This window comes from Phocoena sinus, chromosome 16, assembly GCF_008692025.1.
Source record: "Phocoena sinus isolate mPhoSin1 chromosome 16, mPhoSin1.pri, whole genome shotgun sequence".
NCBI lineage: Eukaryota > Metazoa > Chordata > Mammalia > Artiodactyla > Phocoenidae > Phocoena > Phocoena sinus.
Genome location: NC_045778.1, coordinates 37,512,079 through 37,539,701, shown reverse-complemented (window position 1 = coordinate 37,539,701; position 27,623 = coordinate 37,512,079). Strand labels below are relative to the sequence as shown.

At 47.9% G+C, this 27,623-nt stretch overlaps 1 protein-coding gene across 1 annotated transcript in view; it reads left to right on the top strand.

The window, feature by feature from the left end:
* LOC116741292 (FERM and PDZ domain-containing protein 2-like) overlaps positions 1-27,623 on the top strand; it is an 86,741-nt gene that overhangs the window by 17,654 nt on the left and 41,464 nt on the right. Inside the window, exons 3-11 of the mRNA XM_032607584.1 lie at positions 10,288-10,413; positions 12,053-12,210; positions 16,291-16,314; positions 18,557-18,709; positions 20,442-20,574; positions 21,277-21,364; positions 23,111-23,237; positions 25,144-25,215; positions 27,292-27,466. Of these exons, the coding sequence (XP_032463475.1) occupies positions 10,288-10,413; positions 12,053-12,210; positions 16,291-16,314; positions 18,557-18,709; positions 20,442-20,574; positions 21,277-21,364; positions 23,111-23,237; positions 25,144-25,215; positions 27,292-27,466 (1,056 nt within the window). The remainder of the gene's footprint in view (positions 1-10,287; positions 10,414-12,052; positions 12,211-16,290; positions 16,315-18,556; positions 18,710-20,441; positions 20,575-21,276; positions 21,365-23,110; positions 23,238-25,143; positions 25,216-27,291; positions 27,467-27,623) is intronic.

The window sequence follows — 27,623 nt, the reverse complement described above, 5'->3', positions numbered from 1 at the left end:
TAAACACAATATTAATTGCATCAGCACCAAACAATTATGAAATGTTTAAGAGAACCTGATTTATTTGCTATTCTACTTTTATTCATTATATTGATAGGAGTTGTGTATATATATATATATATAAGAAGACTTGGCCTGATAGGTTTGTTAATTTGCTTTGACCTAATTAAAAGTATTAAAGTTTAAAATACAGTTCAAATATTCAAGAGAGCTTAATTAACTAATTTTGAAAATGGAGTTAATTTTTTAGGAGTATTTAATATGTTAATCATAGGTATGACGGTTAGTTTGCGATATGTCAACTTAGCTAGGCTATAGTACCCAGTTATTCAATCAAACACTAATCTGGGTGTTGCTGTTAAAGTGTTTTGTAGATGTGGTACTCAAATCCATCCTGTGGTTATTTACCCAGTTTTGGAATGTATAATTGGAATAGGTATACTCAGCAACCGGCAGAATGCTAACTTGCTTCTCTGACCTATGGAGTGAGGGCTATCACTGTGGGAAAGGCCAAGTGGAAGCCACTAGAAAATAGTACACCAAAAGCAATACTGCATTCCTGGAAGGATTACAAAGATTAGAGCCACCATCAGGAACTTGAAAGATGCAGGGATGGTGATTTGTATCATGGCCTCATTCAATTCTCCTATTTGACCTGTGCAGAATACAGATGGATCTTGGAGAATGACAGTAGATTATTACAAACTTAATCAAGGTGTAACTCCTGTCACTCCAGATGTGGTTTCATTGCTTGAGCAAATTAACACATCCCCTGGTACCTGGTATACAGCTATTGATCTGGCAAATGCCTTTTTCTCCATACCTGTTCATAGGGCCCGCCAGAAGCAGTTTGCTTTCCACTGTCAAGGCCAGTAATACACCTTCAGTGTCCTTCCTTAGGGGCATATTAACTCTCCAGCCCTATGTCATAATTTAGTTTGCAGGGACCTTGACCACCTTTCCCTTCCACAAGTTATCACATTTGTCCATTACATTGATTGCATCATGCTGATTGGACCTGATGAGTGAGATGTAGCAACTAACCTAGACTTATTGATAAGACCTTTGCCTGTAAGAGAGTGGGAATTTAATCTCCCCCAAATTCAAGGGCCTTCCACCTCAGTGAAATTTCTAGGGGTCCAGTGGTGTGGAACACGTTGAAGTAGTCCATCTAAGGTGAAGGATAAGTTGCTGCATCTGGCCTCTCCTACAAATAAAAAAAAGGCACAATGCTTAGGGGGACTCTTTGGATTTTGAAGGAAACATATTCCTCATTTGGTTGTGCTACTCCAGCCAATTTACTGAAGTTCCTGAAAATCTGCTAATTATGAGTAGGGCCCAGAGCAAGAGAAGGTTCTGCAACAGAGCTGCTCTGACGCTTGGCCCAGATGACCCAGCAGATCCAACGGTGCTTGAAGTGTCTGTGGCAGATAAAGATGTTTGGAGTTTTGTCAGGCCCCTGTGAGTGAATCACAGTGCAGACCCTTCAGACCCTTAGGATTTTGGAGCAAAGTCCTGCCATCATCTGAGGATAGCTACTCTCTTGATGAACATCTTTTGACCTGTACTAGACCTTAGTAGAGGCTGATCACTTAACTATGAGCCACTAAGTTACCATATGACCTGAGCCGCCCATCATGAGCTGGGTGCAGTCTGACCCACCAAGCCATAAAGTTAGGTGTGCACAGGAAGTGGTATATGTGATATCTGGCTCAGCAGCCCCTGAAGGCACAAGTAGTTTACATGAGGCCAGGGTCCCCTCTCCTGCTACACTGCTTGTTCCCTCTCAGCCTGCACCTGTGACCTCATGATGAGTTCCCTATGATCAGTTAACTGAGGAAGAACTGGGGCCTGGTTTACAGATGGTTCTGCATGATATGCTGGCACCACCCCAAAGTGGAACAGCTACAGTGCTGCAGCCCCTCTCTGGGACAACCCAGGAGGACAGTGGTGAAGGGAAGTCCTCCCGGTGGGCAGAAGTTCTAGCTGTGTACCTGGTTGTTGACTTTTCTTGGAAAGAGAAATTACCAGAGGTCAAATCTACACTGATTCATGGGCTGTGGCCAATAACTTAGCTGGCTGGCCAGGGACTTGGAAGGAATATGATTAAAAATTTGGTCACAGGGAAGTCTGGGAAGAGGTATGTGAATAAACCTCTCTGACTGTGCGAATTACTACTGGTTCTCTGGAGAACACCCTGACAGTTAATATTATGAATTAGTTGAACATTAATCAAATATCTTGTCAAGTGGTTCTTTTTTTATATCAATCACTAGATGAATGGAGCATAATACCGAATTTAAGGTTTAAGAAAAAGGAGCTTTTAAAATTCACAACATTAATAAATTGAATACTAATTTAAACACACGTAGCTTTAATTAATCTCGTTAGGTTACAACTCCTCCCTTCCCCTCATTTAGAACCTTAATGGCAGTGACTAGACATGTGACTTTTGTGACCTTTTGTCAGTTAAATTCTCAGTTTCCTCATCTGGAAATGGGGATCATTTTGATTTGCCTATTTTGAAACATTTTTATGGGAATTACACAAGTTTATGAAAACTCTAAGCTATAAAGGGCTTGTCTCCTTAGAAGGCATTGCTTTAAAATAAAATTTAAGTCATTATCATAAAGTAAGTAAAATTGGTACCCTCTGAGTACAGATTGCATTATAACTGGCCCTGAGGCCTTAAAAAAGAATGAAACAGTACTTTCCAAAGGACAAGCAGGATCAAAGAATACAGCTGGAATGCAGGCTGCGTTAATGACATTGAATTATGTTTTTGACATTTTACTTTAATTCTTCTGATTATGTCAAGAAGAGAGTCTGTTCAGAGCCAAAGGCCTTTCACATTTCTTGAAAGAATTGCTCCTTTCACAGTGAAAGATCAGGCCTTGGGCTCAGAGCATTTGGAAGGCAATATTATCTGGCAAGAATTCAATGATTAAAAAATTAGTTATAATTACATTCTATTTATGTCCAAGAATACTGATTTTTCACTCACTATAAGTATATTATACAGTTTCCTCTTCAAATAAACGTACTTAAATAAAAAAACTTGCCTCATTAGGACAGATAATATAGGAAAGTGGCAAATAATTGGGAAAATGGTATGTAAGAATGGAATGTGGGAGTAACACTACTTTAAAATACTCTAAATATTTTTCTGGACACTAGTATCCACTCTCTTATATAGAAATGCAAGATTCCACCTTGGGGTACTAAAGAAAGGTAGGCTATCTGCTAGTTGCCTTTTTTCCATTAGCTTGTTCTGTTTCTCACAGCTGTCTTGTAAGGTAGGAAGTATCATTTCCGTTTAGAGATAAGGGAAATGAGATTTTGAGAGTTTACTTGTTCAAGGTCATGCTATGCTGGTGCTGCAGCCAGTATTTAAATCAGGGTCGGGGGCAGGGACTGTGTGGAGAGAATGTCACTTGAGGTCAGGTTCCAAGGAGCTCACTGTGGGAGAGTTCTGGAAGGTAAGAGCCCTGTCCTTTACCGCTTTAAACAGAGCCCAGATGAGGCAGAAGCTGTCTTTTCCTCCTGGGGGGAAGGGTGCCATTTGCCTTCTGCAAAGTTTTGCTCAGATTTTGGCCTGAGTGTAGATGGATGGTTTTTAATGAATGTCCAAAGGGAGAGGAATGAAGGGAGACACATGGAACAAAAGGAGGAGAGAAACAAGGATCATTCTGAAAGCTTTGATTCTATGGGAGCCCCACATCCTTCTCTGGTCCCTCCCCAGGGTGTCTATTTTGGGGACATTGAGATATTTTAGGCATTTTTTGAAGGTTGAAAATGGGAAGTTTATAGCGGCTCAATCCTGGCAGACAGATGGAAACAATTAACACCATAGCTTAAAAATCTCATACTTGGAAGCTGCTCAGCAGCCCTGATGCTTAAAATCCCTCTCTGGGTGGTTGGAGCAGAGATGGAAAGAGGAGGTAAATAAGATGAGTTCAGCACTTTTTATATATTGAGCACTTTGATATAATCTTCCCAACAGTTCCATGAAGGAACTGCCATGATTAACCCTATTTCCCAGATGATAAAACTGAGGCTTGGAGAGGTTATGCATATGCTCTGTGCCCAAGCTCATAGCCTGTTATGGCTGGGGACTCAACCTCCCAAAGTTCATGTCCTTTTTTAGCTAACAGGTAGAGAGTATTGCATGAAAAAGTCCATGGCAGGCTGAATAATGCCTCCTTCCACCTGCACACCCCCAAAGATATCCACATCTTGGTCTGTGGAACCTGTGAATATTACCTTATATGGCAAAAAAGACTGCAGATGTGGTGAAGTTAAAGGGTCTTGAGATGGGGAGATAATGCTGGATTATCCAGGTGAGCCCTAATCCCAAATGTCCTTGTAAGAAGCAGGCAGAGGGAGATTTAAAACAGACAGAAGAGGAGAAGGTGAGGTAACTACAGAGGCAGAGATTGGAGTGAGGTGGCCACAAGCCAAGGAATGGTGGCAGCCACAGACACTGGAAGAGACAAGGAACAGATTCTCCCTTAGAGCCTCTGGAGGGAGTGTGGCCCTGCTGACACTGATCTCAGCCCTGAGAGACTGTTTTCTCTGCGATAATAATTTCTACAAACCAACAAGTTTGTGGTAACTTGTTACTGCAGCCACAAGAAACTATTACAGGGTCTGTAATAGAATCGTAAGGGACAGCATTTCAGGGACAGCGAGAGGGAGAAAGAATACTGAGAAAGTTAGGGGAACCAGGAATCTGAAGTAACACGGAGTGTTTCAAGGAAGGAGTATTCAACCACTGACCTGTCCCAAGGAGACCAGAGGCTGTGCATCATCCCCACCATACAGTTCTCCTCTGCTGCCCTCGCTTCCATCTTTATGCCCTCTCTTCCTAGGCAGTGGGCCCTTGAACTCCTGAGCTAAGAAGGGTCTTTGAAGCTCCAGAGACCTTGGTCCAAGTTCTGTCCCAATGCAGGAGTGTCTCCTAGGGCATTGCAGAGGGTTGTAAGTCACACTAACTATACTTTGTTTAAGGCCAGAGATCATCACTGGTGCCTTGGTGGAGGGTGAGGGAGAGGAGGTAAGTGAGGGCAGAATACTGGAACGTGACTAAAATCTCACAGTCCAAAAGCCACTACGCAGTCAATAGATGATTAGGATTAGTAGAGATCCTGACTTCTTCAGAAGCCAGCACTTTACAAACACTGTAAAATATCACCGCAACAAATGCACAAGGCACAGCCTCCCTCGGGTAGGTGGCTTGATCCACCAGCTGGCACTCGGTGACTGTCACTCATCAGATGTCTAGGTGAATTAGACATGGTTCTCCCTGAGGGGTGGGGGGGTGGAGGTAGATGTGAGCCTTGCCCTTGAGAAAAGCCATCTCCACGTACAGAATGGGTGAAATGAGATAAGGTGTTAGACTCCAGCCCTCAGGCATCGTAATCCCCTCTCTGCCCTGGTCCATACTCAGCAGCGTGGCTGTGTCAGTAAGGCTTCTGCCTGGCATCACACAGTGTGGCATCACACAGCGTGGGTTGCATTTATGCTGCAAGCTAGCAGGTAGGCCAAGTTTCCTACTGCTCTGAGGCAAATATGCAAACTCCTCTCGGCCAGAGAGGCTGGGTAGACGGGCACCTGACCAGCTCTGCGCCTCCCCTCACACCTCTCTGCTCCCTTGCTTGCTTCCCTCACCCCATGCTCCTGTCCTGCCCAGCTTCTCTCTGATCTCAGAATCTGCCATGCCCTGGGATTTTGCACCTGGTGTTCCCTCTGCCTGGAAAGTTCTTCCCAATACTGACACCTTCTTGACCTTCAAGTCTCAGCTCAAATGTCACCTCTCCAAGGCTCCTTCCTGGACCATTCCAGCTCAGGTGTCCCCACACCAAAGGCATGCTGTAGTGCATCCCCTTGTCTATTTGTTCTGCCTAGTCTCTCTCGCTCTGTGGAATTATTTTGTTTATCTGTTTACCTGTTCATTGTCTGTCCCCTTCTCCCCATCCCCCCTAGAATGTAAGCCTCATGAGGGTAGGATGTTCTATTGGACCTACCATTCTATTCGTAGCCAGAGCTTATAATATACTAGGCAATCTCACAGATGAAGCTCAGGGCTGCTCCCACCATGGCCCACGTGAGAGGGCAGCCCAAGAAGAAGCACTAAAGAGCAAGGTCATGGATGGAGCTTCTAGGCCAAGCTAGACCCGGGTGTGAGGCTGCTGGAAGCTGGTGGCTGACAGGATGTACCACAGCACAAGAACTTATGGAAGGGAGCCCCAGGAAACTCCTGAATGGGCAATGGGGTTTCAGATGGAAAAAGAGACTTTTAGGTTATTATATGACCACAGAAGTCTTCAGAGAATGGAGTCAATACAGAGGACTCAGGCAGTGGAGGTGAGATCCAGCAAGATGCTTGAGAGATGAGGGTGCAGCAATGAAACTCCCCCCAAAAGTCATGCCTGTTGGCTGCACGCTTTTTCCAAGCAGCCCCACTGGCAGCGGGACTGGGTTTATCCATATGGTGGGATCCCTCCATCCTTTAGATAGTTAACGATCCCCTTTTTAGTCCACGGTACAGCAGTAGCATGCACTCGCCCACCAGACCGTTTAGAAAAACTTGGAGAGAAGCCCGGAGGTATCACAACATGCTGGTGAAAGGCTGATGATGACTGTTTCATAGCCCATTTGCTGTTTGTTTAGTTACTTTCTTGAACTAATTTCGTAAGTCTGTACTCTTTGTCATGGTGGCCCCTGAAGTCTCCACTCAGTTAATTTAGTGGGTACCTAATGATTGGACAGGGGTTTCTTTAAGTGCTTGTAACCAGTAATTCTCCCAGTCTTTGCTGGAGGGCTCTGTGTGTTGTGAGAACAGGCCTTCAACACTCAGCCAGGCAGTACACACTCTGTCTTAGTTATCACTTCGGACTTTCTCAGAATCTCAGAGTCAGCCAGAGGTGAGTGTTTCTCCTCTCAGGGATTTTCTGGAGCTTTTCAAAGGTAACTATAGATATCTCATTTCCCGGTTTCTTCTTTTAAGGTTTTTGTTTGTTTGTTTATGTTTTTTAATTAGCTTGCTGTTTGCCCAACTGTTATTGCTACCTCCAGCAGCTGCAATGGTAAACAATTGCTGTTGATTGTTTTTGAGAAACGTCCCCTGGTAAAAGTCTGCTTGCACTGGGCAGACTCTGAATTGGGTCAAGTGATAGCAAACATTGTGAGAGGGGCTTTCCAGAGAACTGCCAGACAGGTCAAATAATGATAATTCTCTGGCAATGGAGTTTTGAAAGAGCTACAACTCTGTTTTGTTCTTTACGATATCTACAAGGCTGCTTGTTTCATCACTGCTTTTATGGAGGAGAGGGTTTTTTGGAGGTTTTTACTCTGACATTCCCATTACCTCATTTTCTCCTTTCCTTTCCTTTCTTTCCTCCCTCCCTCCCTTCCTTCACTCCTTCCTTCCTCTTTCCCCCTCTCTCTTCTTTCTTTCCCTTTCCATTTCTTCCTTCCTTCCTTCCTTTCTTTCTTTCCTTCTCTCTTTCTTTTCTTTCTTTTTCTTTCTTTCTTTCTTTCTTTCTTTCTTTCTTTCTTTCTTTCTTTCCTTCCTTCTTTCTTCCTCCCTCCCTCCCTTCTTTCTTTCTTTCCTTCCTCCCTCCCTCCCTCCCTCCCTTCCTTCTTTCTTTCCTTCCTTCCCTTCTTTTTTAAATAATTCACTTGCTGAAGAACTTAGGCTGTTTGACTTGCAGAGTTTCCCAAGTTTGGATTTCGCGATGGCATACTCTCTGTGTAGTTCAATATATTCTTTACCCTTTAAAGGTCATAAAATGGCAGCTAGATACAGAGACCTGATATGACTCAGGTTTAATCCCTTTGTAAGACTATAGCTGGTGTTGTGTCCCTTCTACAGGAGGCACAATATATAAATTTTCAGGGCAGATTTCTAGTGCAGTCAAATTTATTTTCAAGCAGGATGGTAAGTACATTTACATTCCAAAATTAAAATAGGAGCAGAAATCTCATTCAACCAAGCCTAAACCCTCTTAGCTGGCTATTAAATAAGAAAAATTTAATATGTTGGTTTGTCAAATATAGAACTTTTAGGATCTAAGACCATCTATAATTATAATAACTTTTGTAATACTTCAGTACAGTATAATAATTCCCTATGAATACTAGGTCAGTGCTGTCCAATATTAATCATAAAAGTTAACACTTATATAATATTTATTTTGTGCTAGGCACTGTCTTACTCCCTTTTACATATTGTGCATATTTTCATTTCCCTCTGCTTGGTAAATTGAAAATGTGAATATATACAGTATATACATTTTGTTCCTCCTATTAGCATGTGTTGGAAAGTGTTGACTACATTATGTTCAACAATCACGAAGTCCCCAGTTTCAGTCTCTTCATTTTAAAACCCTGCACAAAAGCCTGTGATGGGCAAATATTGTTCTTCTGCTCAAGAGTTGATATTAAGAGTTGATACAGGAAATATCTACTGAAGAAGCAGACGTGGCAACATTAACCACCTCACACACGTTCAGCTATTTCCTCCCAGTCTGTAGCTTGTCTTTTCATCCTCTTAACAGCATCTTTCTGAGAGCAAAAGTTTTTAATTTTGAAGAGGTCCGATTTATCAATTTTTTCTTCTATGACATGTGTTTTTGGTGTCAAGTCTAAGAACCCATTGCCTAGTCCTAGATCCAAATATTGTCTCTTATTTTTTCTAAAAACGTACAGTTTTATGTTGTACATTAATCTATAATCCATTTTAAGTTAATTTTTATATAAGGTGTGAGTTTTTTTCATGATGGATCCAGTACTATTTGTTGAAAAGGCTGTCCTTCTTCCATTCAATTACTATATGGAAATGATGGTATTAACTAACTACTCCAGCCTTTCTATACATTTAATGCAATTTTTTCTAGTCATAAAATAGCTAGAAAAAAAATCACATTTCATATTTTTTGAGAGATACTTCATTTTGAGATTCAGAGATTTCATTTCCTATTTGAGAATCATAATCTTGTCCCATTGTTTTCTCTTTACTAGGCAGTGTTTCATTGTGGTTATAAAGATTTAGAAAAATGTGGCAGAATGAGAATGCCTAGTCCATAAGTCTCAAGAAAAGTTTGAAAGAAGAAGTAGGAGGAAGAAAAAAGAAAAGAAAGACAAGTGAGGGCCTGGATTACAGCTTTGATTCCATCATTGTTTACCTGGATTCCCTGGGACTGCTTTCTTGCCTGTAAATGGGATCAACAGTCCCTCTCCGCAGACTCCTTGTGGTAAATAATATGACATACAGAAAGTGTCTAGGTTCTGCTGCAGTGCCCTTCTCACCCTCAGGGGACAGATGGAAGAGCCAGGCTCTTTCTCCTGGGAATCAGGCTGCAGGAGGCTGGTCTTGGAGGTGCGTGGAGGGAGCTGAGCAGCTGGCGAGTGGAGAGCTTGGATTAGCATGTTGGATGGAGGGATGGCTGGGCCATAATGTGCTCCCCACCCTGCCCCCAACTCAGCACACCCGCCCTCGGAGCTCCGGCTATAGAAAAGATCAGTGACGCAAATGGATTAGGAAAAGCCTGCCTGGCCTCTTCCTGCTGCCACCGCACCTGGGGCTCTCCACGCTGGAGATTAGTGGGTGGCAGCTTTGTCAGGGGGACAGACATTTAAACGTCAGCTTTAGTTTAAAGAGAGCCTCTAAGAAGCCTTTCTCACCTCCTTCTCCAGCAGATCAGTCCCTTGCTTTCCTGTGAGTCTGCACCTTTTCAAAACACATGGCTTACTATTCCTTCTACTGATTCTTGCCCTTCAGGCACATGTCAGTGATCATTAGAGACAGGGCTGGTTCTGGCACCAAATCCAACTCTGCTTGTGGCAGCCAGAGAGGAAGAGACATGAATCATGTCTGGGAGGCAAAAAACGTTGTTTACCCACTTTCCTAGACAGAGAGGACAGCAGGCGAGAGACATTCCCCAGACAAGGAAGCTCTCTGTGACAGAACATGCCCAGCTCAGAGGGAACCATTCTCATGGTTTGTTTGTTCATTCGTTCATTTATTGACTTAACACTTAACTGGGAGTTTATTTATGTGCTCATTCACTGAGAACCAGCTGAACCCAGCCAGCCACCAATGAACATTTCTTTAGCTTCTCCTGTGTGTCTGGCCCTGCACCCAGGCGGGGGGACGTAAGCGATAAAACATGGGGCTGGTGTGCTGCAGAGGGGGCTGGACCATGCGTGGGCTGGCATGGCCAGTGCTGGTCCAGACATGCTCCTAGACACTGCAAGGGCTCTGCCACACGTGTGTCTTTGCAGGCATGAGCCCGGCCTCTGTGACTCTGGCCAGTGCCCTGCAGGTCCGGGGCGAAGCTCTGTCTGAAGAGGAGATCTGGTCCCTCTTGTCCCTGGCTGCTGAGCGGCTCCTGGAAGACCTCCGTGGTGGTAAGAGTGTGTGACTGGGGCAGCTGAGTCACAGGGAGCTGAATGTGAAGCTTCCCAAACACATTTCTGGGTGCTGCTTATTGATGTGTCATCCGTCCGAGGTATTAGAATGAGTAGGCAAAGGACACCCACCCATGGAGCTGCTCTGGGAGGGCAGCTCTGTCTCTTGGACCCATGGCATGCTGCAGAGTTGGAAGAAAGTTCTTTTGTCTTGGTATTGCAACTTTTCTGGGCATGGTGTCTAGGGAGAGAGCGGCTGCAGCTCTGTGGGCCTCTCCCAACACCTGGGCAGTCTGGGCAGAATCAGAGACAGGAGGCAGGGGGCAGCTATCAGGATGGCTGGCACCCGCAAAATGGTCCCCTGCAAGATGCTGCAACAGCTAGTGTCCCATCAGGGGACAGAACCCACACACTCAGTGGTCTAAACAGGGGAGGTTAATATAAAGAATTATTTATAACTCCGACAGAAAAGTAACTGTCAGATATAAGAAAACTCGACATGGCCCCCTAGGATTGAGGGCAGTACCCAGTGAGGGACAAAATTTGAAGGGAAGCCCCCTCCCCAGGTTGGGGTTCAGATCAGCTGGAGGAGCTGTGCTTGCAGCCCACGATGATGGCAAAGTTCTCTGCTTTGCCTGGCCATAGCCGTTTGCAGTCACCGGACAAGCTAGGCACAGGCACTTGCCTACAGGTGACCCGCTGGGTGGGGGCGGGAGCAGGTGAGCCACAGCTCCGGGACCTGGTGCCGGCAGGAGGCCTGGAGCCCAACGAGTCTGTGTAGACCGGGTCGCGAGAAGATGATCACTTGACAAGGTCGGCCCGAGGGGTGGCCCAGGGACGTGCGTAGGAGCAGAGCGTCACTCTAAAGCACAAACCGGTGACCGCTCCCCCACCTCCCTCGAAACGGCAAGAGAGCCCGCCTCCCGCAATGTCTTTCCAGCGCCCTCTACTGAGAAAACTGCACATCACGCTCGCCGTAAAAGATGCTTAAGGGAGGGAGCCGGTCTTGAAAGACGGATTTGGAGATTCGAGGCCTTAAATTCATAACTGGAACAAACACTGAGTGCCCATACCCAGATGTCAGCTCCGAAGTCACACGTGCTTGGGGACTGCCAGCCAGCCGTGGAGGCTCCCCATGCGGGAGATGACACATGCTCAGTCAGCGTGAGGGTCCCCGTGTGGGGAGATGAAGGGAGGTTATGCGCCGGTCCCTTCAGTTGCATCTTCTTCCTGAGTCTTCACTCCCTCTTCCTCGCCCTGGAGGTTCTGATGAACAGCTATAGTACATCCGGAAGACCGGCTATCTTGGTCCCTGAATTGGCTCCAGAGAACTCAGACTTGTGCTAGTTTCCAGGTGGATCTGATCTCTCTTTACCTGTTACCTTGAGACTCTTGGGCCACCTGTGAATTTGGACGCAGCTGCTAGTTTCCCAGCTACCGCCGCAGCCACCTTTCATGACACATGCTCCTATGCCCGCTCACGTCAGGCTTGAATTCCTTCCACTACATGTTTCCCCGGGTCTTGCTCACAGTTCATCCCAGAGGGGGGGTTTGCAAGGCACCTGCCGGGCACAGTCCCACAGATGGCCCTCCAGATGGCAGCCCTATCTCTACACCCGCATCGCTGCCTTGGTTTCAGATTCCTCGGACTATGTGGTCTGCCCCTGGTCAGTCTTGCTTTCTGCGACTGGAAGTCTCTCCTTCCAAGACCATGTTTCTCATATAGAAGCGGCTCCTTTCAAGGCCCCTGAACTGCTACCGGGACAGAGTGATGACGAGCAGTCTGATGCATCTCAGGTAAGGCACGTGGTGTCTCTGCAGCAGCCCCTGGGCCTGTCCTCTGGGAAACGCCTGGTCCTAGGTCATCCCCAGCTCCCAGCTCAGCCCCGAGGAGCACTGAAGCAGAATGGAGTTAAAGAATTTTATTCCCAGGCTTTCTTGCCAGTAATTTATTAGCTCTTAGATGAGGACAAGTCAACTTCTCTGAGCTCCAAGATCTATGTCTGTAAAGTGGGGTTAATATGACCTAACAAATCAGCTTATTAGAAATACTGAAAAAGAAGTTCTGGAAAAATTGTAGATAAATGGTCCAGCAGCATGTAGCAAAACAGTAAAAAGGGCCCAACAAGTCCTCAACTGGAATGTATCCCAAGGCATGAGTAAAGATTGATTTGGCTGCAGTGAGGTTTATTGCTGTGTGGTTGACATTAGTGACAAACTGGAAACGAGCTAAATCTCCAGTGAGAGCAGACATGAAACAAGACAGCATTAAAATTAAGCTGTAGAAACTTAATGACCTGAAAAGAAATTAAATATATACATGTACAACGTGATCCTAGTTGTGTACACATACACGCACACGCACATACACATGCCCAGAGTTCTAAAAATATATGTCTCGAGTGATTATTTCTGGACGGCAACATCAGTGGTGATTTTTTTCCATGGATGTGTTTTGCTTCTGAATAGTAAAAAGTTCTAGTTAAACATGATCTTCAATGTTAAAACGAAGCATTTCTAAGGAAAGAATGATGTCAGGCAGGCACACAGTGCTGGGCAGAGCATAGTGTGTGTTTAATCATTGAGTTCTGTTCCTTTCCCTTTCATTGGAAAAGGGCAAATCTGGAATTTCCGCTCCTCTCAGGAGGCATCCTGGAATGGGAGCTGCTTTTCCTTTGCGCTTGGAGAATAGGACCTCAGTGGCTTCCAGGTTTGTCTAGTTTGGGCCCATGTCTGACTGGTTTGTCTCCAAATCAGATCACCACAGAGAAAACATGAGAGTCACCTTTGCAGTGGCCTGGGCTCCGTCACCCCACTGGCAGTTGCCCCAGCACACCAGGCCCCTGAACCCTTTCCTACACTGCCAGATTCCAGGGGTGAATCCCTGGACTCCTGTGTTGGACACAGACTTGAGTGCCTCTCAGATTGCCTCTATTTGGGTCTCTTGGGTGATGCTCCACCCACACCAAGTTGCCTCCTACACTCTGAACTCAGCTAAGACGATACATCCTGAGCCGTGGGATCTGACTTTCTGAGCAAACACTAGAGGGGCCTGCTGATGAAACCTGAAAGCGCAGGGGAGCTAGTTTCCTATGGAGTGAAACTCTGCCAATGGGAAGTGGGAGATAGGAGGGGAAGGAGAAGATAAATTCTCCCTTCTTCCTTTCTTCATGAACTGCTTTTAGGAAAGTCTCGCTAGCCTTCCAGAGAAGTTCTGAGTGCCAAGGCTTAGTGTGCTGTGCTTCCTGCTGTGCTTTGTTGCTTGTTACAAGGAAGTGACCAGTGTAGTGACCCCCACACATCACATCTGTCCTTGCCTCCCTCCCCCTTTTCTCCTCACCCTCATTGCCCTGGGCTTACTGCTCCTGAATGAAATGTCATACTGAATCCTTGCTTCAGGCTCTGCTTTCTCCAGGACCTGAGCTAAGACAGGTCTTGAGTGCTCCTGGGGTCCTTCCCCATCCTTTCCAACACTCACTAGTGAGGGATAGACATCACCCTCCTGACTGCAGCTTGGCCTCTTCTGAAGATCTAGTCACTCCTTTGCTCAGACCATCCTGGAGCTGAGCCAAGCTGGTGAAGAACATCCTTCTCCCTCTGCACATGTTCCTCCATGGAGAGGAGGGAGGGTTCCCAGAGTTCCAAGGCTCAAGGAATAGGCTGAGCTAAGAACTAGGGAAGCGTGTTGCTGAGAATCTGAGCCAGGAAGGAAAGGGTGAGTTTGAGCTGGGAGAGGGTCAATGTGGGCAGGGACTGAGTCCTTAATGGACCAAACAACAATTTTGTTGGTGGTTTAATTCCCTAGGCATGGCATATGGGAATGTGGCTTAAGTAGAAGAAACCATTGGCCTTCAGCCTTATTTGTTAGGCCAGGATGCAAGGTTACCTGACCATTCCCTCTCTTACAGCATCCCTACCACACAGTTCTGTTAACTTCTGTTTTCCTCCATTCATCAGGGTCTCCTGTCTTCATCCAGTTTGGCTTGGGTCCTGTGGGAGGTGGGGTAGACAATCAGGAAAGTAGTCTCAAGAGAGGCTGTGCTCAGAATCCTCCCACAGCCCTGGGCCCTTTCTGAGGTTAAGAGGATGTACTCTGACCCCTCTCCTCAGGGCAACATTCAGCTCTACCCAGCACACTGAGATGTTTCCTCCACTGCTTGGAGTGTTAGTTCTAGGTGCAGGTGGAAGGTGTGGGCAGGTCTCTAACTACAAGGCACTCATTCCATCATCACCCCATCCTGGGATCATGGCAGACATTACCAATCTATCATGATGTTCTTTCACGCTGAGCCAGGAGTTGCCTTCAGAATCCTTCTCAACACCCTTCTCCAAGGCAGCAACTACCAGTGGGCTGTATTTGGGATTTGGGATGAGGCCTGTTGTCATTGCGGCCTTAGGCCCTGCGCTGGAACACTTTAAGATAGAGCCCTTGGAATCCAGGTGAGTTCCCAGGTGTGGACGGTGCCTCTGGCAGTGCCCAGGCAGCCATTCTCAGGGTCAGTTCTCTGGAAATGAGGGTGCAGCTGGTGAACTCCCCTGCAGGTGTCTAGCCTTTTATCAGAGGAGTGGTTAGCTGGTTTATGTGTATAGTTTTGGACCAAGAAGTGGACTAATTGGCGCATGTGAATTGTACACATGCCCTTGACCTAAAAATGTAAAAACCAAAATGAACCCCACTTGCATTAGACTCAGTAGATTGCTCCAGTAACGACACGTTTTTACATATCATGCTTTGCGAATTCAACGTCTCCCTTTCAAAGTCCCAGAAATCATTTCATGAAGAGAAAACTCTTAAGGGAAATGTACCTTGTCAGTTATAATAGAAGCCTAATAATAATAGTGATGATAATAATAATAATAACAAACATTTATTGAGGATTTAGTATGATCCAGAGGTGACAAAGCCAAGTGGCTCAAGGCAGGGGCTTTGGTGCCTGGGTTCAAGTTTAGGCTTTAGGTCTTATTTGGGCAAGTTCCCTAACTTGTCTTTGCTTTAGTTTCCTCTCTGTGAAATGGGGAAAATTAAATACATACTTCACAGGATGGTGGTGAGGACTAAATAAATTAATATAAGTAAAAGACTTAGAGAAAGGCTTAGTCTGTTATAAGTGCTCTCTGACTAATAATAATCAAAACAATAATGAATATTATTATTACCGTGTCCAGGTCCTCTTTACGCAATCCTCAGAAGTTTTCAGGCAGAATATTCACTTTAAAGATGACGAAACTGAGGCTCAGGGAAGTCAGATAATGCTCTTCTGTTACACAATGTTGCTTTCTGACAACATATGATGCTTTTTAATCAGGCTGAACCGTAGTGTGTCATGTAGAGACAGTTTTGGCTACAAGAAACAGAAAGCCTAAAATACAGCTGCTGGAACCATAACCATACCATATAGTTATTTATGTAACAAGAAGTCAAGAGATTGGTCAGAAGCTTGGTAAATGTCATCAAGGATCTAGGCCGTATATTTCCGATCTGTCCTCCTTAGCTGTTGACTTTTTGCCTTTATGCTTATTGCCTCATGGTCATAATATGGCTGCCATGATTCCACGTATCACATCAGTGTTCAAGACAGAAACAGGGGGCAAAGGATGGGACCAGCCACATGTGTTCCTGTTGACAGTAAAGAACAAACTTTTTCAGAAGCCCCCTAACAGACTTACTTCACATCTTTCACAAAAATTGAGCGTCATGGTCACTGAGACTTTCAGCCTCCAGAGTAAGATGCAGCAAAGTTTAAGGGAGTTGCAGATGGTTGTTTGGCTAGCCAGCCAACAGTGTCTGCCACATGCGGAAATGAACTGTATCTTGCTTACAGGACCATGGAATAACAGAGGTGACAAATCTAATCATGTGCTTTTTCTCTTGGGCAGATGCACGTCTATTCTTTGGGAATGACCCTCTACTGGTCGGCAGGGTTTCACATTCCACCAAATCAGGTCTGTGAACAAGATATTCAGAGTCTTGCCAGGTCATGTCTTTGGATTTATTTAGTTTTTTCCCAGGGCAGGGACCACATCTGTTGAGCTATGTGCCACCACTCTGTACTCCTAGGTTCTAGGTAGGATTACCAATCGATTAAAGAGCTGCTTCTGCTGCGTACAGGAAGAACCTCAGAATCCTACTCAACTTGGCACTCCAGGCAGACACAATTTGGGATTGGCAAGTAAGATAAGAACTTATTTGCCACTCCAGTCCAGAGGAAGTGGGAAGCTAGAGGATTTTATAGATACTGAAGATACCAATTTATAAAAAAGGCTTTAAAGCAGCCCTTCCTGAAGTGAGATGCTTCCGTGAAAAAGGGTTCTGTGCTCAATTGATTTGGGAAAATGTCCCTACGATGTCTTCTTCTTGAAGATTTGTCAGAGTAGTTTATTAAAGACTCTGAGAAGGCTTAAAGCACAGAAACTTTTAAATTTTATCGTAGCATTTTATAAAATTTTTGACTACAGTATGCGTATGTGTGTGTATGTGTAAATTTTCATCTGACGCTATAAGAATTCCGTAGAAACCAGTGTAACAAGAACATACATTGGAGAACTCTGTCCAGACTGTTTGCCTTATTTCTTTCCTCCCTCCCCCGCTTTCCTTCCTTCCTTCCATCTCACCCTTGCCCTCTCCAATTAAACATCCCAGTGTTTCCGGCGCTCCTTCTGAAAAGGGACCTGCCCATGTCCCTCTCCTGTGGAATCTTTCACAGCTCCCCACTCCCCACGGCGTTGCATTCCTCTTCTCAGCAGAGCATACCTGGAGCCCAGAATTGGTTCCTACCTGTGACCCTGGTTCCTCTCTGATACTCTGCCATAATCAGGGCTGGCTTAGTGGGCATGTGGCCTGTGTAATAGCACAGGGCCCTGCACTTAAAAGGGCCCCCCACTTGATTCAGTGCTCTGCGTTAAAGTTCTTAACAATTTTGACCAAGGGGCCCTGCATTGTCCTTTCGCCCTGGGCCTGGTCCTGCCCATAGCCTCCTTCCTTCTAGACACATGCCAACATTTGCCCACACTGCTCCCTCTGTTTGCGGCTCACTCCCCAGCCTTTCTCCTGGCCAGCCCGTGTGCTTTTTGAGATTTAGTTCAAGTTCTTTCCCCAGTTCCCTCCTCCCTCCCCAGACTGGGTTAGGCCCCTTCCTCTGTGTTATGACCACGTCTTATGTTTCTGAGACCAAAGCCCTTATCACCCTGTACTGTCCTTGTCTCTTTAAGTGACCATCTTCCTCGTTAGACTTTACACCTCCTAAAGGCTGGGGCTGTCTCCCACCTTATACTGCAAGTAGCCACTCAGTCCCGGCACGTAAGAGGTCCTCTGATGTGCTATATGAGTGTGGGGCTCAGTAGCCTGGTTACACATGAAGATAGGCATTCACAACTCACGCTCCGTGGCAGGAGGTGGTAGTGCAGTCTTCATCTGGAAAATAACTTACAGTGTGGGTGAGGGTGAGAAAACACCTGAGAGTGAGTATGAATTTGAGACCTTCCCCATATAAATTATGGTCATTCAAACACATGAGGGAAGTGTTTAATAAAATAACTATTTTTTCTTTTGCTTGATGTGTACATGTGACATAAAGTTCAGTCAAAGATGATTGACCTTACGCCGACCACTGGAGATTCCAAAGTGAAAAGGCCACAGTCCCTGCGGTCCTGGAGCTCACACTCTAGGGGAAAGGCCCAGTGAGAGCCACCTAAATAATCAGAGAAAATGTCAATCTGGCCAGGTGAATGTGAGTTAAAGGCTGACCTGGTTGGATCTGGGTGCTTGGCATAGGCAGAAATCCATTTTGTCAAGCACCTATTTTCCGTAGGCATTTCAAGGATGTGTTTGGGCTCCCTGTGCCCCAAAGGACGTTCCAGATTAGAAAGCAGCAAACTACACACAGCTGGTGCAGAGATAATTGCTCCTCATTTTGTGGCCTCAGTGATAAACAGTGATAAACAGGCCTCAGGCTGTTTAGCCTCCCTAAACTCCCCAGAAGGAGTGAGCATCTGTCTAGTTAATGAGAACATCCGTTCTTAGTTGTCTCCACGGCACACCTGACAAGGCACTGGCCTCAGGGGCTGCGGCTCTGGAGGCTTCTCACGTGGCTGCCCCACTCTCCAGCCCCTGCAGCTCTGCGAGCCCCTGCACTCCATTCTACTAACCATGTGTGAAGACCAGCCTGGCAGGCGGCTACCGCTGCAGTCCATCCTGGAAGCTTGTCGGATTCATTGGGAAGAAGTGGCCGTCCACCCAGCCTCTGCCAGTCTCCATGTCAGACAGCTGGTCGGCTTGGTTCTGGGCACCATCTCCGAGGTCAGTGTAGATCTGCGCTTTCCAAGCCAGGCGTTACTCGCTAGCCACGTGTGGCTGTTGAAGTTCAAACGAGCTAAGTCATAGTTCATTGAAAGGAAATAAAACATTCAATTCCTCAGTCACACTGACCACACTTAAGTGCTCAGTAACCCCTTGTAGCTGGCGAGGACCATACTGGACAGGACAGATCTAGAACGTTCCTGTTACTGCAGTTCTAGCAGGCAGTGCTGGTGAAGACCTTTGAGCGAGCCTAGATTTCTAATGTGGCTAAGACCCTTGAGATCTTTGAAAGAGCCTCTTTTCCTAAAAACAGTCGTGTTTATGACCCATGGGTTAGCTTATCAAAATTCAACCCTAGGCCTTGCATGAGAAGCCTTCCCTGACTTCGCCTACATTGTCCCTGGCCGTTCCCTCCCCTCTGCCGTCTTGTACCTGCAGAGGGTCCCCTTGCTGTGCTTGTCACACGGTGCTGCTTGCTGCCCTGTGCACTCGCCAGTGCCTAGCAAGGGGTCCGGCACATAGTGAGCATTTGGCTTAGGCTGGGTTTCCTTGAAGCAAAGCCAGAGGCGGGCATTCTTGTGCAAGTTAGTTATTGGGGAAGTACTCCCAGGAGAGGGAGTGATGCAAGGATGGGGGACAAGCCGAGTAAGGAGGTGGTCTCAGGAGGAGACAGCCTCGCTGGGACTGGGGTGAGGCGAGTGAGGTGTTCGCTGGGCAGCACTGCACTTGTCCAGGGGCGTGTTGGAGAATTGAGACGGGGCCATGTGGACGGAGAGGAGGGGATGGCTGTGGAGATGCTGCCCACAGTCAATCAGAAAAGGCCTCTCCCAGGGATTCCCTAGAGGTCCAGGAGTTAGGACTCTGTGCTTCCACTGCAGGGGGCACAGGTTCGATCTCTGGTCGGGGAACTAAGATCCAGAAAGCTGTGCAGGTGGCCAAAGAAAAAGAAAAAGAAAGAAAAGAAAATAAAAGAAAATGCCTCTCCCATCCTGTCCTCCTTCTTGGACCCCTTCTCTCTTGGCGTGTAAACATGGCACTCCTGTACATTGAGCCAGAGGATTTGGTGGGGACAGAGGAGGTCCATGTATTCGAAGGACACTAGAGCCTACCATCCATTGATATGTCGTTGTTCCCTGATGGACATTGTGGTGATCTGCAGCATTGCCATCGGGAAATCATAAAGTGATTTCGATCAGGGACCTGTGAAGTGATTTCCACTGCTTATTAGACCCTCACTGGGGCACTGAACTCAGTAAGCTACAGGGGTGAGTTAAGCACACAGTGAGGTTGTGGGAGAGAGACAAGCAAGCAAACTTGCTGTAACGTGGTGGAATAGAGCCAGATGTGAGTAAAGTGACGAGGGGAGGTGATGAGAGGACATTCCTATCTGCAGTTATGGAGAGAGCAGAGGTGGAGAGGATGTAGCTTTGGGCCTTGGAAGCACAGGAGAGATCATCAGGGAGACCCTGGCCCGTGGAGGGGGCGTGTGAGCGAAGGCACAGATGTGCATGTGTATGCAGGTGTTGGGGGGTGGGGGTGAGGGAACCACCTCTAGGCTGTGTGGCTGGTACACACAGACCTCGCTCTGGTTGCTACGTGCTCACTGTTGGGCTCCCACTGTGCAGGACAGACCCTTCCACACTGACTCAAACTGATAGCCAGGTCGTATGCGTCTGTGTAAATGTCCCCTCTCGACCTTGGGATGTGGATGTGTGATGTACTTGACCTTCAGGTGGAGAGGAGGGCTGTGGAGGAAAGCTCGTCCGGGCAGCAGGACAGAAGCTACCTGCTCAGGAACAGGTTGCAGCAGGCCAGCTGTGAGAGCCGGGCACCGAGGGCCCCGGGGTGTCTGCATCCCTGCAGAGGTGGGTATGGCGCCTGAGCATTCCCTGGGTGGGCTGATGGTACCCGCTGTTGTTTCCTGGCCCCTGTGGGCCTGATGTCCATGCAGTGGAGGCAGAGAAAGCCCATACAAACCCAACTCTTCCAGGAAGCCCCTGAAGAGAAGGGGCTGAGCTTAGGACTCGCCTGTGTCCTGAGGAAAACTTCATTCGGAGATGTAATTTAGCAGAGTTATTTATATCCAACATAAACTCTCTTTTAAAATTGATAAAAACAAATTTAAACAAACGACATGAAAGAAAAATTTCCCTTTAATTGATTTCTAGGTGGAGTGAAAGAAAAAGCAATTTGTGAAAGAGTGTTTTTGTTGTTGCTCTAGGTGTGTTAGAAGAATGGCCTTTAGACAAATCTTCAAATCTTCCACCGTTCTCTGCTTTTCAATATGAGATTTAAAAAAAATTAATTTACTGTTTGTTGTCCATAAAATAAGGCTCTCTTTGTTGTTAAGCTTCATCTTTCCTCCTAAAAACTCCCCCAACCCTCTGTAGCTGTTATTTCCATTTCCATTTTTCACATGAGGAAAGAGACTCAGAAAGGTCAAGTAACTTTGTCAACGGCACACAGCTAGTAAGTTGTGATGCTGATATCCACACCCTAGGTTGCTTAATTCAAGAGAGCCGTGCTCTTTGCCTCTGCTCATGCCCTCCACCATGCTCTTTGGTTAGTTTCAGAGAGAAGCACAGAGACTCAGAGCTCCCTGGAGCCCAGACTGAGCGCCTCCGCACACAGTTGCTGCAGCCTCTCTGTGAACAGGTAAGCAGCAAGGTGTATGGGGCTGTGAACTTGGTGTGGGACGTTGGTGTGGGACCTGCTGTACCCTGCTTCTTTCTTCTGATTATTGAGAAGTCTGTTGCTTTTCCGGAAAAAGCTGACCCTATTGCATTGGCAGGTGAAAAAGCCACATTTAAACAGATATGAAGCCAAGACGATGAGGGGCCTGATGGCAGCTATGGTGTCAGGGCATTCTGTCTCCTCTGGGAACCAAGTTCAGACTCAGTTATGGAACAACATGCTTCTGTTGTTGTTGTGATTATCTATGTCACATGAGGCTGCGTAACAAACAGCCACAAAACACAGCGACTAAAAACAATGATTTATTTAGCTTTTGATTCTGTGAGTTAGGAATTTAGGCTGTGCTCAGCTGGGAGGTTCTTCTGCACTCTGCAGGGTACTCTTGTGCATCTGTGATCAGCTGCACCTCAGCTGGGCACTTCGCTTCTGGGGGTTGGCTGGCTGTTGTCTAGGCAAGCCCTGGTTCTTCACCACAGGCTAGCTAGCTTGGGATTGTCCTTATGACAATGGCAGAGTTGAGGTCAAGAGAGGGAAGGAGGGAAGAAGAAAAGGGAGGAGGGAGGGAGGGAGAGAGAGAGAGAGATATCTCCACAGAACCTCCAGAACTAGCCCTAGCCCTCACTACTTCCACCTCATTCTATTGGCCAAAGAAAGCTATAGGTCAGCCCAAATTCAAGGAGTGGGGAACAGACTCCACCTTCTGATGGGAGGGAGTTCAAAGTCCCACGGTTAAGGGCATGGATCAGGGAGAAGAACTGTGGCTATTTTCAAAATCAGTCTAATAAACCTGCTTGAAACCCACATGGGCCCATATCTTCCTGGACCTGGAACATTATGCATTTTGAAACTTTATTTATATACATCTTGATTCGTTGTCTCTCCACGGATCAGCCAAGGGCTGTAGCCAGCTTGATGTCAAATACACAGCTGGGACCTTGGCAGGAGGCTGCAGAGTTCACCTCAAAATGCTTTTTCCTCTATTTAAAACTCTATTTGTGGGACTTCCCTGGTGGCACAGTGGTTAAGAATCCGCCTGCCAATTCAGGGGACATGGGTTTGAGCCCTGGTCTGGGAAGATCCCACATGCTGCGGAGCAACTAAGCCCACGTGCCACAACTACTGAAGCCCATGTGCCTAGAGCCCGTGATCTGCAACAAGAGAAGCCACCGTGATGAGAAGCCCGTGCGCCGCAACGAGGAGTAGCCCCTGCTCGCCGCAACTAGAGAAAGCCCATGTGCAGCAACAAAGACCCAATGCAGCCAAACATAAATAAACAAAACAAAACTCTATTTGCTATTTTCCCAATGAAAATCGTGTTTTTTTTTTTTTTTTTCTGATTCCATAAACAATGTGTGTTTATCGTTGAAACATTTTGAACAATAGATAGAATTCTAGGGAGGAAAGTCAGGCCCTCTGCAGCCCCATCACTCTGTGCTCAGGACCTGGGGTCACGGCCTGTCCTGAGCACAGTGAGCAGAGGCGGGGTCAAAGTGGGGTGAGGAAGAGACGGCCTGCACCCTTGTACCTCAAAACAACCCCCGTGGCTCTGCAGCCCTAACTTCTCTGGGCCTCAGCTTCCTCATTGACAAAGCAGATATAACTCGTGGGGTGAAGGGGCAGTCGTGGGGACACACGTGTGTGTGGGCTTTTGCTAGATGGGAGCTGTTTCTACTGTTAACTGTTGCTCCTTCTCTGACCGCTGGCCAGCGTTCTTCCAGCTGAAGTTCCCCCAGATCTTCAGGAAGGCCGACGGCTCAGCTCTGGTTCTGCTCTCCCAGAAAACTCACGGCTAGCAGCTTCTTCTGGAAAGGGTTTCCTGCAGAGAAAGGGAAAGGTGAGCAGAGAGGACCAAAGGGCACTCCCAAGAGAGGTGTGAGCAAGGAGGCGCGTGTGGCTGACACAGCAGCTGAAAATGGGCAGGGTCCTGCCGGGGGTCGGGGTGGTGCCGCTTCCCTGGGCTGAGATTTACGGAGAACTGGACTAAAATCATCCTGAACTTTGAAATTTAGGGCGATAGGTGTTATTGAGTGGCCTTGCTGTAGACTGTGTAGGACAGAAGGTTGAAGATACCAGGTCCCAGCCTTCAGGAAGTTCACAGCCGTTGGCGTGGATGGTGGCAGAACAGGGGACGTGGTAAGAGACCTGAGAAGGCTGAATGTACTTGGAAAGGGCCTTCTGAACAGGTGACACGTGGGAGCAAAGGAATGGGTAGGACAGTCAGGGAGAGAGATTCTCCAGGTTGGTTGGCACATAGGGCAGTAGGGGCTGGACGAGTGTGGGGAGTCGGGGCTCAAGAGTAGCCACGCCAGCCTGCCCCAGCCTGGAAGTCCGTGACGACAGGAGGGACCATGTTGGGTGACCTCTACTTGTGGCTCCGGGGACCCCTGACTCCTGGCAGGCAGGCTGGTCTCTGCTGAGGGGCCGGCTTGCTACACCTGTGCTGCAGGGTGAGATCAGGGGTGGTCCCAGGATAACTCCTTCTGCCAGAAACAGCTCTGGCACCAGCGGTCAGAGCCACTTCCAGTGCTTAGATAAAAAGCATCCCTTCCTCGATGCATGACACTGACATTAGCTGAAAAACTGTTTTAATAACCACACAAGCCCACAGTGACCACGGGGATCAGTGCCCCTGGATCTGTGACAAGCCCCTCCCAAGCAGGCTGTTCACTGAGGAGGCTGTCCCTGCCAGGCCTTCTGTCTGAGCATCAGTAGCCCTTTGGGAACGTCAGACCCAGATGCCCCCAGTAGGCCTTGTCTGCCTGTCTGTCTGTTGCAGAGAGATTTGCTTAATGTGCTCAACTAATTAGGAATGAGCTGAGCTCGGGGCAGCCTCAGGACATCCTCTCCTCTGTGGCCCTGGTGCCACACTCCCCTCCAGCCCCTGCTGCCCTCCAAGGCCACTCTCAGGTCCTCATGAACTTGGAGGGGGAGGGATGGACCGGCATCAGGGAGGCCTTGTTCATCTTCTTTGGCTTTTCTTCATAACCACTCACTAAAGACGCTTCTGAGGGACACCCTGGCTGGATGTTTGGCCTCTTGAGACAGAAGTCCTGCCAGGAACCCATGGGGGACACATTAGAAGGCCCACCCAATCCTATCACTCACTGGTGTTAGATTTGGGTGAGTTTCTTAACCTCTTGGAGCCTTGACTTCCGGCAAAATGGGTTGAGAATGTGCACCCCATAGGGTGCACATTCTCAGCCCATTTTAGATGGCTCGGTCTAAATAATGGTGGCATTAAAGCACTTCCTGCGTCACAAGTGTGCTACAAACATGGAGTGAAACTGAGAATCGCTCTTCATGCACACTACTGATTCAATGTCCAGAGCTGGAAAAACGTTTCATCAGATCTAAATCTAAAGGTATTTCCGTTTTTGAAAACTCTTGTTGCATATAATATGTATTTATTTTGAGACATATAAAAGACTATGTGATCATGCATGAATTATGACACTGAGAATGAAGTGGACACCTAACTGAAGAGCTAGAACATCACCAAAACCACACCCACTTGTAAGACATCTGCTCTGAGATGCCCAGCCTAGCTAGGGCCTCAGCACAGTTGAGCTCCATCTCATTGAAACCTGCTTGCTGCTGGCTCTGGGCAAGGGACTGCTGCTGGTGGGCAGGGAGAAGTGAGGCCATGGGAGAAGCCCAGTTCTGGACCTGGGGGTCCAGCTCCGTGGAACTTGACTTTGATTTCTCTCCTCTACTGTGAGTGACTCTGCGTGTTTCTTCAGTTCTCCAGGCCGGAGTTCGCCCTGCTGGCTGGAGAGGCCCCGGTGATCTTGTATCTGCCTGGAACAATTGTGGTAACTGCTGGGTTCGACTGGGTAGGGCTGGAGGTTGGCGAGGGAAGTGACCAGCTGGGCAGGCCACAAGGCTGACTGAGCTCTGAGGGGCTCACTCTCTCCTCCAGGCACCTGCCAAGTCACACTCCTACTTCATGTCCTTCTTCAGCATCCTCTTCCCCTTTAAGAGGAACCCTCTGTGACTTCTGACGGAGTCCTGATTGTCCTTCCAGACGAGCTCTGTCTTCTTCTTCCCATTCAGTCAGGAAATATTCTTGAAGCAGCTAGTAGGTACCAGGCACTACTCCAGACCCTAGATCTCCGATATGAACAACGCAGAGTCCTCTTCATGTGGAGCTTGCTTTCTAGCATTTATGCATTTGTCTGTTTTCTGGGGAGGAAAAGCCAGTTTCCCTTCCCTTGGCTCTGCTGCCCCAGCTCAGGCGGACCTGGACTGGGGATGAGTGACAGGCTTGTCCCTCCTGGGGCCCAAGGAAAGAGCTGTGGTGCTGTCGGCCCAGAGTGGGTACAGCCACTGCCATGCCCTGCTCTGAGATGCCTGACTGGGACCCTTCCTGAACCAGTCCCCCAGGGAGGACGGGAGGGATGGTAGAATATATAAGCTGGAGGCTGCCCTGGGTGGAAGGTGGCAGAGGTTGCAGGGTAGGGAGTGGGAGGCAGAGACTGGACGGGGCCTGGGGCACCAGGGAACAGAGGAGCTGGCAGCCAGACCCCATTACCAGAGGTGGGGAGGCAGGATCGCTGTGAACCCACGCTCCTTGTGCGTGCTCCAATGGGACATCACTTAGAAAGCACACATTCAAGGATACAATTATTACAAATTTCAAGAGGGCAACTGCAGAGCATTAAACCGAAGCACTGGGTGCTTCAGAGCACCTTCCACACCCTCCCTGCCCCAGCATGCGCACATATGGTAAACAGCCGCCCCAGGGGACACAGGTGTGCAGGACAGGCAGGAACCAGGGTGGCTAAGAGTGTGCCATGTGGTCAGCCCTGCCTGGGATCATGGGAGAGCTCTCCCTCCCACAGGGTCCTCAGACCTGCCCTGGCCCCTGGGGTGTGGGGCTGCCCCTGGGTGTAGGAAGGTCATGGTGTGGTGGCAGGCATGGTCTCAATGGCACTAAAGCCAGCTGTAGTGTCCACCCATGACTGTCTTTTAATGAGGACATTCTGAGGAGGTCTGGGCCAGGCCTCAGTCTAGGCTTTGGGGCACAGGGGATACTCAGCCCCCGTCCTTAGGGAGGCTGGGCCCCTGAGCAGAAAGCATCAGGGGAGCAGAGAAGGGAGAGGGTGGCCTGACCCTCCAGGCCACAGACAAAAGGTCTTGAGCCTGATCTGGGAAACTCATAGGAATTTGCCATGTGGGGAGGGAGAGGAAGAGCATTCCAGGCAGTGGGCAGTATGTGCAGAGACTCAGGCAGACAAGACTTTGTGGCGGCAGAATGATGGGCTGTTCTGGGCGGTTGAGCCCAGGCGACAGTGGTTAGGGTGGGGCTACAGAGGCCGATGAATCTGGAATTTGTCCGAGCAGGGTGAAGTGACAGAAGGCGTATCTTTGGATGCTGATCAATTTCTCGGTTCACAGTAATCACCTTAGCGCCAGCCCTCTCTCTTCCTTGGATCTGTGCCCACCCGAATTCTCTCTGCTGTGCTCTGTGAAGGCCTGGGGGTCAGTATCAGGCTGTCCAGTACTCCTGGGGGTGTACGCTTCACCACTGTGGTCCTGGGCAGTCCTCTCGAGAAGCAGAGCTCAAGGGGCAGCCAGGATTTCTGCAGGGGAGAGATCTGTTACATGTGGCTCCCCAGCCTTCCTGGCCCCTGCAGAGGCTGGCAGAGAGCACGGATTTGAGTCTGGTTCTGCTTTTTACTAACTCTGCAACTCTGGGCAAGTCCCTTACCGTCTGTGAGCCTTGCTTCTCCTCTGCTGAACAGGAATCACAGACGTACTTATCTCTTCGGGTTGTTTGTCAGTTAAATGAGAAAATACATATAAGGTGGTTAGCACAATAGCTAGCCCATGGTAAAGACTCTATGTCTTGTAGTTGTTGTTACAAGTTATACCATTCTTGTTTTCAGACCAAAAAAGGGAAGTCCTATTTGGCTCTCCGGGCCCTCTGTGTAATGCTGCTGAACGGGCAGTGCCTGGAGGTGAGATGTGACATCACGTCGACAGTGGGAGCCGTCTTCAGCGCTGTTGCGTCCTTTGCCAACCTTGGGGAGCTCACTTACTTTGGCTTGGCTTACATGAAAGGTAAGTGGCTCCCAGGTAGCCCACAGCTGGGCTGGTGCCTCAGGTAACCCCGCTGTCTAGGTACCTGAGTGCTATTCCTTCTAACAAAACTGCTTGAGACTGGGACATTGCCCCTTGCACGCCTAGACCTTAGTCAGTATGTCGAGTCCTCATGTGC